The following is a 15625-nucleotide window of genomic DNA, read 5'->3' on the forward strand; positions in this document are numbered from 1 at the left end:
GAAAGTGAAATTCTTAAGTGTAATCGCTTTTTATTAGAAATTCACTCAAGTCGTAGATGCTGAATTCCCTTGCGCGACCGTCACTTTAGTGAATCCGAAATCAGCCCTCTTGGATTTGATCTACTCAAACTCAGGCAATGTTAATTGTGCAGCTTTCGGCGATTATCTTCGGATGGCTCTCACAGAGACCCATTAGGCTATATGTATAGCCTGGTTTATAGAAATCCGGCGAGTGAGGAAAGCAACAAAGCGGCCGAAATGAGTTTCATCGGGCCGCAGATTTAATGGCCCAAACCCATTTAAGGTGGCTTACTACACTTTCGCCCTGCGCCCAATTCCGTTTATTTTGTTAGCTGCTTTTTCGCAATTATTTCGAGAAAGAGTTGGAAATTGCAAGCAAATAAAAATTAGCAAAACCTGGCAGAGTAAATAAACCAAGCAGAGAAGTGCGCGGTTGAAGCCCAAGTGGAGGAGCAATTGTGTGGGAATCTGGAGCAGATTCAATGGGAAAATGACTTAATGCGGAGTGGAGTGTGGTGTCGGGTACAGGGAATACACATAGCCACGAAATGGCACATAGATCTCCCACAATCTGCACAACTCTCTGGTCCGGAGGCCCTGCATCCGAGGAACCTACTTTATGGAGTGCCGGCAATAATATGCCACAACTAACGGGTGTCGCATAAAATCGCAATCAACGCAAGTCCCCCGGAAGATAACTTCTTGTTCATTACCCCCTTTTGGATAGTCACTTTCCGCCCCCACAGCACTGAGAGAAATAGTAGGAAACATATTCAATAAATATATTCTATAAATAATATAATTTATTGAAAACAATCATATAATAAGAATTAATGCACGCAATTTATACGCGTATTATAACATATAACTTACTAGTAAAAATTCAGAATTTCCCGCAGTGCACCACGTCTGGTCCACTCCATTTGGTGTGTGTATATTTTTTTTGACTTTTGCCAACGGTAAATTGAAATACGCAGTTGATTAGCAGGGGGCGGGACCGGGGGGCGTGGCTAGTTGGTTTCTTCTGGCCGTGACCGCCACCGTTGTCACTCAGAATGGGCCAAAACGCACGATGGAATTGGCCAGGCCAGCTAATTTCAAAGGTAAGCGCGTCAAGAACAGTTATGAGCTCCGAGCCGAAATGGAATGGCCATTCTGGGGAACGGGAAATGGGTATGGGGATTGGGATTGGGCCTGGGTTTGGGTTTGGGAATCGGTTGGCCATGGCCGTGGTCGTGGCCGAGAATGGGCCGAGATGGGTTTTGGTGAACTGGGATGGAGTGATGGACCGATGGACCGCCTTGGGATGCCGCCAGCCACTCGCAAAACGAGACGAACCGAAGGAAGAGACCTAAAAATGTGCTTAGAAATGCGCGATGGCCAAGAGCGACGCGTTCTGAAGAAAAACACGACTTGAAACTGGTATTTAAACTAATGGCCTGAAGTGCATAATCGTAGCGGTGCGATTTTCGCATTTCAACATATTACTAAGAAATTTAATTATAAAATTTGTGATATTTTCAGCAGTTAGTACAGATTCATATGATTGCTTATGTGATATTAAATTTATATCTTTAAGTTTAAGTTAAGTTAAGTTAAGTTTAAGTTTAATTTTCAGATATTAAACGAAGTAGTATATCAACAAATTCAAATCAAATTGTAACTACTAATAATTTCAAGTACTTATCTATTCTGTCATTCCCAGTTTTATACGGTATTTATGGGCAGTACAAAGAAGAGACAAAGTTACGCGTGCAACGCATTGCGACACCGAGAATGTTATTCGGGCTGGGATTGAGTTGCGAATGGGCTGGTTACGGTTGCAAAGTTGCTGCTAAAGTGGCTGCCGCAAGTTGCACGTTGCAGGTTGCTGTTGCAGATGTACTTGTACTTGCACTTGCAGTTGCTGCGGCAACCGATGCGCTTCAACTGCGTCCATGCATCAAGTTGGCTGCGAATTCTGCACGCCGCGGCGTCAGATACAAATACTAAACCTGATAGAGACATAACTTGCATGCAGCGATGCAGGAAATCAGCGGAAGGCAACAACAGCAGGTGCATATATCTTGGTGCACTGAAAGGTCATGGGAATAGTTCTAGTAAAATTATTGTTAAGTACCTACAACTTTTGAATCTTTATATTCAGTGTGCCTTGTTTCCATATCTTATATTATGTTTTTATATGTTCTAAATTGTTTTGGGTGCTTTTTGGAAAGTGTCACACTGTTTCTCGCAGTGCAAGGCCATAACCAGACTTGCGTCTTAACTTTGTGGTCATAGCCCAGGCCTTTGGATCTGGGCATGGCACTTCCACTTGTTATTCCACTGCGGTTCTCCTGCGCGCGGTGCGTGAGGGGAATCTCGTCGGGAAATGGAAAAGAAAATTAACCAAACATCAGGTTTTTATTTACGCTAAATTATGTTCGAAGCATCTGTAGTTACACTTTATATAGTCACCGCATAATGGTTATGGCCATGACGACTCACTGCGACTTTGTCGTTCTCGAATTAAAAGGGCATTTCGCCGGTGATGTAATTAAGGAATCACAGAGCTAAAGACCCGTTTTGGTAGAGTAGGTCTGCACATACCCATAACCATTCGGAGTTTATTCGCTTGAACCCGTTTGAACTTGTGGGAGAGGCACGATAATCCAGGATTGTAACTATGAATTTCTCGAACTTGAGCTTATTTTTCTCATTAATTTATATCTAGCTAGTATGTATCTTGAACCATTACTATTAACTAACTCTATATCGAGGAATACTTTTCAGTAGGTAACGATATTATATGTAGTATCATTGTATCTTATCCTTATTTAAATTTGTTCTAAGCCTTCCGCAAATGATTTTAAGTAGTTTCTGCAATATTAATAAAATACCAACTAAAATAGCCCCGATCAAGGCATATATATCCAGGTTATTGGCGGCTATGAAGTCCGTGTGCACCAAGGGACTCTGGAGATGCGCTGCTCCATGGTGCCGAATCACATACTCCGTCCAGAAGATCAACGAATCCCGGGCACTTGCTGGGCGATCTCGATAGAGCGAGGAGAACTTGACCACTTGTTCACTGTATTTTGGGTTTGACAAGATCTCCTGAACGGCAGCTCTAAAGGGTTTCTCCTCCAAGGTGAGTAGGCTGAGTGTGAGGCCGAAGCCACTTTTCACCATGGCATGAGCATTGCCAGGCTGGTCTCCAAAAACCGGCAACGAGAGCATGGGCTTTCCGTGGTACTGAGCCTCTGTAATACCTCCTTTTCCGGCGTGATTTATAAATAGCTTGACGCTCGGATGGGCCAGTATGTCGTCCTGTGGCAGCCAACGGGAGTAGAGAATATTGTCGGACTTTCCGGGCGTCTGATCGAGATCCTCCCACTTCCAGATGACCCGCTGCTTCAGATTCGAGAGAACGCTGAAAATCATTTTCACTGTATCCGGCTTGATGTGGCTCCCCTGAACATTGGAACCCAGACTGAGGAGAATGGCTCCATGGGTAGCATTGCCAAGGAACTCCTCCAGGTTCTTTGGCAGGGGATCCGGCTTATCCTTGATCTGAATGCCACCAATCTCAATGGCAGCTGGCACACTAGGCCGAATGGGTCCCTCGCTGGCTGCATGGGAACAGAAGAAAACTAATGATGTATTCCTAAGGATGTCCGTGTACTCCGGCATGGTGGGGTCATCACCAAAAATCTCCCTGAGAAGCAAATCATTTAGACTATATGGGATTCAACTATAAATCTACTTACTTGTAGTATTGGCGATTTCGCTGGTCGATTTGGCGCATAAATATTCCGTACAAAAGACTGTTTATATAGCTATCCAAACGCTGTCCAAAGGTCATGCCTTTCTCCTTCTCCACTTTATCATGGGGATTGCCAATCAGAGAGTTCAGCATCTGGCTGGGTGGACTGGGGGCCAGGACAACGACCGGAGCACTTACCTTTCTAGCGAATCCAAGTTGGTAGTCGTTCATGAAATAGCCCGATATCACCAAATCGAAGTGGTTGCCTTTGTTTAAATACAGCTCCTTTACTCGTTGGTCCTTCAGGACATCTGACATCTTCCTCAGCATGGAGTCCATTTGACCTGACATGTTAAGAATGGAGAGCATTGGAACTTGTATTCTTCTGTTTGGCGCCAATTGTTTCGCTCCTTTGCTTTATTTCCTCCTTGGTCATTGGCACTGCAACCAGGTTTATATTCTTGTGGTTAATTGTGGGCTCCAAAACCGTAACCACCGTCACATTGTGTCCCTGCTCTGCCAAAATCTTGGCCACTGACATCGAAATGATCAGATGCGAGGGACTTAGGCTAGGAAAGAGTCCTAGGATATTGGCTCCTTGAGCTCCGTAGATCAACGAAGTAAGTGCTAGGATAATCACAAAATAACTTTCCGTACGCCCAACCATTTTGATCGTCGATTTATAATTGACTGCCAGTGAAAATGAACAACAGGTCTGTATATGGGATTATGGGATTGAAATGACACACCACTAAGTACTTTGTAGTGCTAGGTTGCGATAACCCAAGTGCTAATAAAATAGCATCCATGGGAGTTCCTGAAACCTTTCATTATACACGTATTGATAGCACTTGCACTATCGCCTTTAATATATTTTTAATCTTTGGTGCTTTAGGAAGAACAAGTAGAATTCCCATACTAATCTTATCAACAAATTGGTTGACCGAGAATTTTTGTTTTATTCGTAAAATGTACGTCATTTATCAAAAGATTGCAGAGTTATCAATGAATATTAGTAGGATTTATCATGCCAAAGACTTCCAAATCCCAAACTCATCAAATTAAATCTGTCGACGAACTTTGGCCAAAACTGTCTTTAACCTCATAACCGCGAAAATTCACCCATTTTGAGCCGCAAACAATTCCCCAATTCGACACCGATTTCTAGCCCCCTTCAGCCGGATCCCCTCGGAAAACCACACATAATTCATAATAACAATCATTAAAAAGTGCGACTGTCATTAGCCCAGAATCTGGGTTCGGAAACAAAACAGAAACACCAGCACAAATGATGGCTAAAAACAATGAGCCGCTCGAGCCGGCGACTGTTCCATTTTTGTGGTTCTGCCAGATCACGATTGCCCAAAAGATAACCCAGATGTTGGCTAGTTGTTTTGGGCCAAAAAGGGGAGGGCACCAGCATTTGGGTGCAATTTGCCGGCAGAATGCAGATCTGGGGATCTGACACGAATATCGGGTTCAGATCGGAGATAATTAGACGTAAGCTGGAGAAGGAGGTGGCCCAGTAATTACCCCTGGAAAACGAGCCCCTGCTGCGTTCGAACGTTAATAATCCCGGCCAGAAAAATAAAACAAGAAAAATGATCTCTATATTTGGCAAGAAATGGAAACTTTCTCGGGGCAGTTTTACTTTCGTCTTCGTCAGCTGCTCGCATTCTAATCCAAGACAGCGGCGGCTCATTAACTGGTTCGGTTGGCTTCTTGGCCAAGATCGTTGGCCTCATTATGCACGGCTCCACAACTCCACTCGACTCCCCGGCGGCTCCTCAATCGGTGAATGCACCACCACGTCATGCTCGGCCGCCATCTGGAGATCTCGAGATCTGGAGAGTGCGTTCGAAAAGGGAAACGGAAGCCCAATCCCACAGATTTATGTGTGCCACATGCTAATCAACGTCAAAGCGACAGGCCCCACTGTGGGTGAAATTTGAAATTTGAGCAGCCGCCGGTGGTTGCGGTGGTGCAGCTCCAGCACCACAGGCCCATTGAAATGGGTGAAGGTGAAGGCAAGCGCTCGGACTTATCGCGGATTCTTTCAGCCTCAGCCCGCACTTGAAAAAATAAGCAAGTAAGTTATGAGCATTGTCGAGTACCTCAACTATCAGATACCCGTTACTCAGCTGGTGGGAGTTTGACGGTGTTTGGGGCGGTTTGTGGGCGTTATAGTGGGCGTGTCGGTCTTTTGAGCTCCGCCTGCTAAGTCTTAACTTTCTAGCTTTTATGGTTCCCGAGAATTCAGAAGGACACAATAGTGACCCTAATAAATAGTATAAATATTTTAGAGAGTCGAACCGCTTCCCTCTACCTGTTACTTATGAACGACCCTTTAAAATTTTTATTGCCACTAAATAAAAAAATAATAATAATTTAAACTTATATATGTTTTTATACCAATTTTAATTTTATGAACTATTTTCCCAGTGCATTCAAGCTTGCAGATGAGAAAGTTTGTTTATCTAGTATTTTATAGTTTTCCATTTTATTTCTTCGGCTTTTGCGCGCGCGATCTTAACGCTCACTTGGTTTTTGTGTTCTAATAATGCAAACAAAAGGCCAGACGAACCTTTTGTATCTGATGGCGATGATGATGAAAAGCCGAACCTAATGGCTTTTCTATGCAAAATCCGGCGATCCCCAAGTCCAGGCACTTCAATCAGAAAGTTAGCAGAACGCCTTTCGCCGCAGTCTCATCGCGGGCAAGTCCCACCGATTTGGGGTTTTTGTTTTCTGGACTCGGCTTGAACTTGGTATTTGACCGAGCTGGAGTCTTCCCTCCACCGAGTCAACAATAACCAGACGAGCCCGAGCCCACGACTGCAGTTTATGTCTTTTGTCGGTTGCCTTGTTTCATGTTTTATATTTGCCGGCTTCCGTTTGAGCCGGAGAAGCCGCTGAAGTGGAGAACCAAGTGGAGAACTTTGGGTACGTGGAATAACCAAGAACGTGCGGAGTTGACAACACTTTGTGTGCCACTTTCATGCAAATCGCCGTCTGACGAGCCAACATCTTAACATAATTTCGTAATTTTGTTTTACGACCAGAAGCCCAGACACATAACACGTTCGTAACCCTTGATGAAGTCGGTTAGAACGTACTTCCGAAATTATAGTCTGATGATGATGACAGTGGGAACCCACATTTCGACTAGCTGCTTGGGCAGAAGTGGGAACCTCGTGGAGGAGTGCTTCTATATCGGGAATCAACCTATTGACTGACTTTCATTTCCGTAGAATACAAGTCAAATGCTTTGGGAAAGATTCGTTAGCGGAGATCATTCTGGGCCATGTATTTTTATGTATCTCGCTAAACGGCCATTTTCTCTTAACTATCCTATTATTTATAACTCGGCAGTGTCTGGTTGGCCTCCGTTTTTATGAGTCCCATTTGAAATTGTAGGTCAGGTTTCCAATTTGAAGTAGCTTGTATGTAATATGCAGTTAATCATCTTTTGCATTCAGTTGGCTTCTAACACCCCTTCTAATCCGATACAAATGTAATAAAATAAACAATAAAATTTAGTAGCTATAATATGTATGTATTCTCGGGGCATAAATAATTTATACAAAATCTTACATCTAGGAGTCTACAGACTAATCTCGCTCTATGAGAAGAGCCATGCCCGCTCGTCCTCCTCGCGATCGCAGTTAAAGCTTGGCCAGAGCCGAGTCGAGCTTATAATTATGTAAATCGGAGGATGCTTAAACCACTGGCGGATGATGGGGCTTGATTCGGAATCCGTTCTTCCAGGGGTCGGATGGGGCTGGGGGCGTGGCTATGCGCAGTCATCTTCAGCTAAATGCAGTTTTCTTCCTCTCAAAACTTTGACATTCAGCAAGACAAGTGGGCATAGCTGAGTAGCTGGCGGAGGAAGGCGGAGGACGTGGCGGGGCAGTCGGTGGAGCTGGGGCAGGGGCACCTACAAGGTGCACTGGTACTGCTGCTGCTGCAGAGCACGCGGCAGCGTCTTGTGCGGCAGGTGGGCGGCCAGGCAGGGGGAGGGGCTGCGGGGCGGCGAGCGGATCCGCTGGCGCTGCAGCAGAACGATGCAAATGCTGATGATTATCACAGATAGCGAGACGGTTACCAGCACGCTGCTCAGATGAGAGCCAATATAACGCAGAACGGCTGCACAGGAAGAAAAAGGGATATGGAAAAATCTATAGAAATATTTAATTTATTTGTGTCCTTAATATTAATAAAATAGCAATTGCTTTGACCATCAATTAGAGGCTCTAATCTAACAAGAAATTTTAAGAAAGTTATTCCTATAAATCAAAATATATTTTTCTTAATTTTTCAAAAATTTATGGGCATTTAGGAATCACGATTGTCGCTGACAGGCCACTTACCTTCATTCTCGTCGCTACCACCTGGTGGCGAGCCCACCTCCAACGGCATCCAGGAGCTGTGGCTCTGGTCGACAACCAGTTTGGCGTACTTGGTGCCCACCACAGGCTCCAAGTGATGTTCCTCCGCCGGCTCATCCGCCAAGCTGTTGACCTCGTTGAGGTTCAGAGCTCTGCCCTGACCTCTGGGCTGAGACGCCTGCTCGGTGGTGGGCGTCGGGGCCTGCTCCACCACCGCAGCCTGTTCAACGGACTCCGAATCGGATTGGGACTCCCGCAGGGAGTCCGATTCGCGTAGCACCAGCTCCGTCTTGTTGACGTAGCGCATCTGTCGGAGTTCCCTGCCCAGGCGCTGATCCTCGTCTGGCTCAAAGGGGTCGTTGGGCTCGTAGGCGGCGGCCACCCCGTTCTTACCGGGTACAGTGAAGCTTGCGCGGACCGTCTGCATGCCCGAGTGGTAGCTGCAGACCACCACAAAGCTAGGATTTAAACAGGGGTTTGATAAAAATTATAAACCTCTTTAAAGGTGCCACGCTGTACTACATATGTATTATTTGTAGATATTTGTAGAAGAATAATAAATAATGGAGTATGTGTGTATTACCGTCTTGTGCTGTGGGTAAATATGCCAAGGTTTTCCTGAACCGTGATGAAGGTCTCCACCGTGTTGGTCTCCGGTTTCACCAAGCTTCCACACTCTTTGTGATCGATCCTCATCGTGTACTTGTCCGCCGCATCGCTGGCATCGCCCTTGATCCCACAGTTTCCTCCATCCACGACGATGCGTCCTCCGAAGTACGGACCCGTCTCCACCTCGATCTCTGAGGCATGCGGCAAGCATTGGGTGGCATGTGCGGTGACTGGTAGTGTTGGAAAATATATACGTTTTGAATAAGTACTAAGCATGACGTTTTCTGTCCTTCAGCTTTTTACAAGCGTAAGTTGGCTGTAGACTTAAATAATACTTGGAAAGCACTTACAGCCCTTGGTGGGTATGACGATGCTCTGGCCCGCCAGGTGTCCGGATCCACTCTCGATCTCATTCTCATCGTGGAAGTCAGCCCGGGCATTGGAGCTGCGAGTTCTGCCCGCCTGGAAGCGCTTTTGAGCCGCCGGACGAACGTGGAAACTGTATTTGGTGGCCATGCGCAAGTTGTCCACAGCAGCAGCAAAGTGGTGCACCTGGGATCTACAAAGGCATTGAGTAAATGGTCGTAACTTAACTTAATCGTATTCAGCTTTGCACTAAAAATGTGATCAACTATTTCAAGTTGTGCGGATGAATTAGAATTATATCTCTTTTATTACTTTTATTTCATTTAATATTAAGCGAAAGTATTTGTATTTTTAGATATTTGCCTGAAGATATTTTCATTTTCTACTGCTCGTTAAAGGTAAATCCAATTAAATTTCGAATTTAAAGTGCATCAACATTCTTAAGAGCTTGCATTCCCTAAATGGCAGAACCACTTACCCTGAGGGTTCGTGCTCCTCCTGCTGATCCGTCGCCTTCTCACTCTCCTCCTGGGACACCTCGGCGGTGGTGCCATTCACCAATTTGACGCGACACCGCTGTGGGCCGTAGTTCTGCATCTCGCAGTAGAATATCTGGAATGCCAGATCCCGGGGCGGTTCCACATAGCCGCTCATATTTGTCGCGTTCACCTGGTCCGCTCTGGAGCTGGAGTTGGGGCTCGAATCTGTGTCATGGGCCGACGGCACGAATTCAACTTCCCAGGTCAGATTCACCGATTTGTAATTTGGTTCACCGGCAACGCCGCGTATCTCTATCGAAGGTTACAAAAGCATGAGCATGGGCAGCAACGGGAAAACGGGGTTACAGCCAAGATTCGTGGCAGTGGCAATGGCAGTTGGTAGTTGGCAGTTGGTAGCTGTTGGTCTTGCATGCAAATCAGCCACCATGGTTACTGCAAGAGCATAGGTTCGGGGCAAGGAACTCGTTTTCCGCCGCCTGAGTTTCAGACACGCTTTTGGATTAGTTCTGTTTCATTCGGTTGGTTTTTTGTGGACCCCACTAAGTGCTTGTTCCCACTGGCAGATCTGCAGAAGAAGATCTGAAGTGTGCTGCCAGTTGGAGTCCCCAGCTCTGCACTTCCACTCCAACTGCGAGTGATGGAGGATCTGGCTCGGAGTGTGACGTGAATTAGCCAAGGGGGGCAGGCAGTTAAGACGGAATAAGAACTAGACCTGACGATGATGATGCTGGATGTTGCGGCTAAAGGGATGGGGCAACTTGGTACTTGGGCTTTAAAAGCTTTGGTTGAGAGAGCTATAATGTAGTATTAAATTTTCGAATCGCATTGATTCTGCACATTCTAATAAGAACAGAGATTATAGCTTAGTATTAAAAGTCAGCACCACAGCATAAAAGCTGAGAAAATAATGCACTTTACAAATTTAGTTTGCAAAAAACGCTTCCTCGAGATTCGTAACAATAAATCCCTGATCAATTATCCATTAATCACAACGTCGAGTCCCGGTAAATTTCCAATTTTCCGTGCCCACTTAGCCCCGATTTCCAGGCGATTTCCCAAGCCCGCCAGCTTGGGGACTTCTTCTGAGCCAGAACCTTGCATAATCTGCAATTAGAAATGCCAGTTGCCGAAGCTAGCTTGTTTGTGTTTGGCCATGTAGCGAAGTTGCCAATGTTGCAGTTGTTGCAGCTTCGGGTGGCTGTCTTTACCATGCTTTTCCCATGTTGAAATCATTGACACCGATTTTGTGTGTGGCTGTGCATGGCAGCAGCAGCATTTTTAGGCGAATTTCGCACAGAGAACATGGAAAAGTGAAAAGTCTGCGATGGCACAAATTCTGAAATCGGGGCTACGACTAGATGCCATTGCTGAGCCAAAATCCAGCAGAAAATTAATAAAAATGCCACGCAGCAATGACAGACACTTCAATTGCAGCATCGCAATGATTAATGGTGCTCTTCGATCTTGGGAATTCTACTATCTGTGACGGTGCACAAATTTTCGGTTAGGCCATATTTTCGTAAGCCGTCACTGCAGTGTTATGCAAGCCAGGAAGTGGAAGTGCCGATGAGACCCGACCAGAGATTCATTAATTTTCCATTGGCCATTGGCCACAGCCAGCGGGAAGTTCTGTAATAAAAGATCGTCGGACAAATTGCCTTCTATCATCTGGCCAGATCAATCTTGATCTGTCACCGTATGGCGGGTAATTGCACCGCTTTAGCTAATTCGATTAGAGAGAGAACGGCCGAAACGTGTGTTTTGTGGCCAACAATTACTGGCATTTTGTCCCGGCCTAATGACACTTTTGCTCTCCATTGAAAATCTCTTTGCGATTTCCGCTCTGCGGCTCTGGGCGTGGCAGCCGCCCTCATTTGGCGGCCAAAAGGAAATGTCGACACATTTCCCGCGTGCCCACATGATTGGCGCACGGTGCAGAAAAAGCTGGCCGCCGGGCAAGTTCGTTGTCTGAGTCTTTCGTTCGCCACCAAGGGCAGACGTAGGGAAAATACCACAAGGAACCTAACTAGGTTCAGGGAAAAAAGCGCTTGATCGTGACCAAGTGCAATTAGCCAACATTCGACAGAATAGGCAAACAGGAAAATCAACACGGTAAACAATATTATGTTCCAGTTGAAACTTAAAAGGGGTATTTGGAAAAATGTTTATGATTCTAAATAACATTCCACATCAGTTGGGGTTTGCACGTAAGAAATCATATATTTCGTAAAACATAGGAGATTTCTAATTTACCTGATGCTTATGTGGATATATATACCCTTTTGCTAAAAGGCAAATGAGTAACTAATATTTCAAGTTATTTTTTCGTGTGTAGCTGACATGCCTGCAACCGCAGACTTTTAGTAGCTGCAACTTTAACTGGCCCTGCGATTGTCTGAATTTATTCCTCGGCTCATAGGACTCACCATATTTGCTACCAGCCTTGGCATTGGCATTGCGGATTGCAGCAGTTGTTGCTGCTGTTGCGGTTGATTCGGTTGCTGCGGTCGCTGCTGTTGCTGCTGCTGTTGCATTGTTGCTGCTGCTTTTGGGCAAGCGGACGGGGGAGACCGACGGCAGCAGGAGCAGAAGACACAGCAGCAACATGTTGCAGCTGCCGTGGGCTGCCATTGATTTCGTTGACATTATTTTCGGTTGATTTTTTTAAGTTTGCTGTTTGTTCTCATCAAATGTGTGTCAGCCGGGAGTTATATTGGGTGATTGGTCGTGAGGGAAAATGCAAGTGTTGCCAGGGGACCCAAATGTTTGACTTCAGATACTTTATTTACCAGTACCCGTTAACGTATTTTGTATTTATTTTATTTTATTTTATGCACTATTTGGTAGCCAGAACGTACGGCTCTCACAGAACAATACCAGCTGATTGCCAAAAACCACTTTTGTCCGCAAATAAATCGCATTTGTCACAGCACAAAAAATCATAAATAGTCCAAAAGCCGCAGCGCCTGTAGTTTTGTTTACCGAATGTTGCGACACAAGAACCGCTCGCGTTAACCTGTGCGGCACAACTGAATCAGCGGCCCAAAGGCAGCCCAACATCTGGCCAATTCGGATCAGCTGTTGGCCATAAACGAAGCCGAAGTCGTAGTTTAAAAGCGAACCAATGCCAAGGCCGAAAAGAAAAGCTTTCGCCGAAGCTTTCCGCTCTCTAGCGCTCTCTCTCCTAAGAGAGATGGAAAATGTGAAAATGGCTTTTCCCTTATCAGCGGCCGCTTATCAGTTGACAAACAGCCAATTTTGCTGCTGTGCTTTCTTTTGTTACCAAAAGGCTATGTTTAAAACTCATGCATTGGGCCAAGCTTTTTCCATAATTAAGCCAGCCGCGTTCCATAAATTTCATCGGACCGAGATCATCACTTTCCCTTTTCTCCGACTCCCATTGTGGCCCATTGTCTTGTGGCTTTAGTTTGGCGTCTTTGTTGTTGCTTTGCCCAGCTGGCGGCTTTGATTAATGCTTAATCAGCAATATTATTGTTATTAGGTTTCTATAGCGGGCCAGGCAGCATTTTCATAAATAATTTGCCAGTTACTTTGTGCCGAGCGCAGTCAATTATAAGCTCGAACAAAAAGTTTCTCTGCCACAAAAGATGCCACAAAATAAATGAAAAGTGTGTACGCAACGAGTGGCATAATGAAAATATATAATTAATTGCTGGCACTCATTGCATAATTGAGGTCTTTTGATGAAGTCAACAGAAACTTTTAAAGCTATCTACTTTTGTCTTTCAGGTAATTATACAAATAAGGGTTGATCTCTTAAATAATATTATATATGCTCTGAAATGGAAATCATATTGTACTGTAGTTCTGTTGTGGTTGTTTTTACTTAGAACTTCTTTGGAGTATTGTGTATTACAGTAATTTGTCCTTCAAAAAAACACAGAAATCAACATCTTTATTAGAGGTAATTTGCTGCTTATCGCTTGAGCTTTACCCTCACGATAAGGTTAACCATTTTATATGGCATAATTTCCACCGCTTCAGAAAAAGGTTTTAACCCAGCGACACGCATGGTAATTTCCTGTAATATATGTATATAAGACCTTTGGTCCCTGGCCACCCATTAGTATGATAATTATCATTAATTATAATTAGACAGGTTAATATATGCGATGTGACATAAAGCCAGTACGTCTATTTTTAGGATGTCAAGGTTTCGTGGTTTTGGTCCTATATAAAAATGTCCTGGGCACTTGTAACGTCATGCTTCTCTAGGGCGACACGAAGAGGTAGGTATTCCAGGAGCACACTTACCGGACATAAATAATAAAACGGAACGCCCCAAAGCCACCAGAATGCCTCGAGTCCGTCACAGGAGTCGGAATCCCTCGACATTCGTGCGCACTTGGCAACACACATTCCACTAATTCCGTTAATTAAAAATTTAATGAGGCTCTCCGATCTAAATATACCGCCGACACGAAGCCCAAACAATTGGAACACCTGTTGGCCACGTAAAATCCCTTGACGTGTTTCCCATGGGCAAAGGATTTCACCGAGGCATCGGAAAAGGGATTTTGGGTCTCAAACTGAAATGTGTTTTCCATAAAATCAGTTAATCTGCTATCCCCTGGGAAAAATGGGTATCCGAAAATCGAAAGCGTTTTCCTCACACCTTTCATTTCGTTTTTTTATCGTGTGCCTGAAAGTAGGCAGCGAAAGTCTTTCCTGCGCGGCGCATAATTGAGTGGCGGCCATCATTGTCGTCGCCACAGTAAACTGATTTGCATACCGCCGCCGAGTCCAAGTCCCGTTCTCGGATCCATTCTGGCACTCGCTTGGCATGGGGCTCATGTCATTAGGAGTCTTCAAATGGCAGGACGAGAAGCTCGCAGGCCGCTGAATTTTACATGCCAGCGCGTGACACACGCGGCGTATGCGCAACGCCTTTCGCGGCTGGGGGGACAAGAGCTGCCCTTTTGACCTTGTTCGGGTATGTTTGCACTTCCTGGAAGGGACATTCTACACGGATATCGTTTCTCGTGCTGCTTATCAGTTAATTCATTGCACTGTGCTATGAAAAGCGGTTTGGCATATACACCTAAAAGTAAGTTTATATTGCAAATTCTGATTTTATTGTGTGTTGATGTCGTTTGACCCCACTCCCCCCTCTGGAAGCCAATGCCAAATATATTTTACTTTGGAGTCAGCCACTCTTCTGATTCCTACTCAATGTTATGGACCGCCTTTCCAAGTCTTTTTTGGCAGCACTGGTGTCGCCAAGTCCCGTCTTTCCGATTCCTGTCCGACTGCGTTTGTGTGACTTCCCCGCCCATGTCCTGCTGCCCCGCTGCCCGGATTACATGTCTGGGGCACATCAAACAAGCTTACTTACCAATGACCTCGTTAATGACGAACACACACTGCCACACACGCACAAAAAGACTGGCAGGCATTCGCACGAACACACTCGCGCAATCCTCAAAAGCCAAAAGGCAACTTTGTGTGCGCTCGCCATGCTGTTGAGTTTACTTTGTAATTTTCGCTTATCAGATTTATTTTTATTTTTACTTTTGATTTTTTGTCAGCTGCCGCGCAACCCAATTTGGGTTGTGGAAGACTCGTTTCTGATCAACTTTTGGATGCCCTGTAAATGTAATTGTTAAGGACTCTACTCACTTTTAGCTGCTAGTGTTTTACACTTTTGAAATAAAAATCATGCTGAGGGTGTAAAGTATCCCCCTTTCTTTCAGGGTATCATCGGTGGGTACCACCGTCTCATTGCTGACGTGATCCCCTAATTTCTGGACCCCTACACAGTTAAAGTAATTGCCTAGCCACTGTGGCAGTCGCAATAAAAAAGCGCCTGATTGCCGCCGGTTTCCTTGGCTGCCTCCTCGATCCCAAACCACATCGGTTTAATCGGTTTAATGAACAGCTAGCTAATAACGCTGACAATATGTTTGCGGATGACGATTGCCATTGACATCATTGCAATGCGCCATTGCCAGGCCCTTCCGAGGCAGTAAAACAGG

The 15625-nt window shown here is 45.2% G+C and overlaps 2 protein-coding genes across 2 annotated transcripts; both read right to left on the bottom strand.

Annotated features, from left to right (window-relative positions):
• Positions 1–2817: 2817 nt before the first annotated feature.
• Positions 2818–4322, bottom strand: LOC117149319 (UDP-glucuronosyltransferase 2B1). Its single transcript, XM_033316765.1, is given in 3 exon segments — positions 2818–3718; positions 3771–4133; positions 4135–4322. Coding segments are annotated over 3 exon segments (1437 nt in total). The 5' UTR covers positions 4308–4322.
• A 2979-nt stretch (positions 4323–7301) lies between these two features.
• Positions 7302–12669, bottom strand: LOC117150510. Its single transcript, XM_033317417.1, has 6 exons — positions 12056–12669; positions 9608–9920; positions 9114–9322; positions 8738–8993; positions 8137–8612; positions 7302–7912 (listed from the first exon to the last, which is right to left on the bottom strand). Exons 1-6 carry the CDS (start codon positions 12273–12275, stop codon positions 7704–7706), a joined length of 1683 nt encoding a protein of 560 aa, XP_033173308.1. The 5' UTR covers positions 12276–12669; the 3' UTR covers positions 7302–7703.
• Positions 12670–15625: the final 2956 nt, after the last annotated feature.

The sequence above is a fragment of the Drosophila mauritiana genome, chromosome 2L (genome assembly GCF_004382145.1).
Source record: "Drosophila mauritiana strain mau12 chromosome 2L, ASM438214v1, whole genome shotgun sequence".
Classification (NCBI taxonomy): Eukaryota; Metazoa; Arthropoda; class Insecta; order Diptera; family Drosophilidae; genus Drosophila; species Drosophila mauritiana.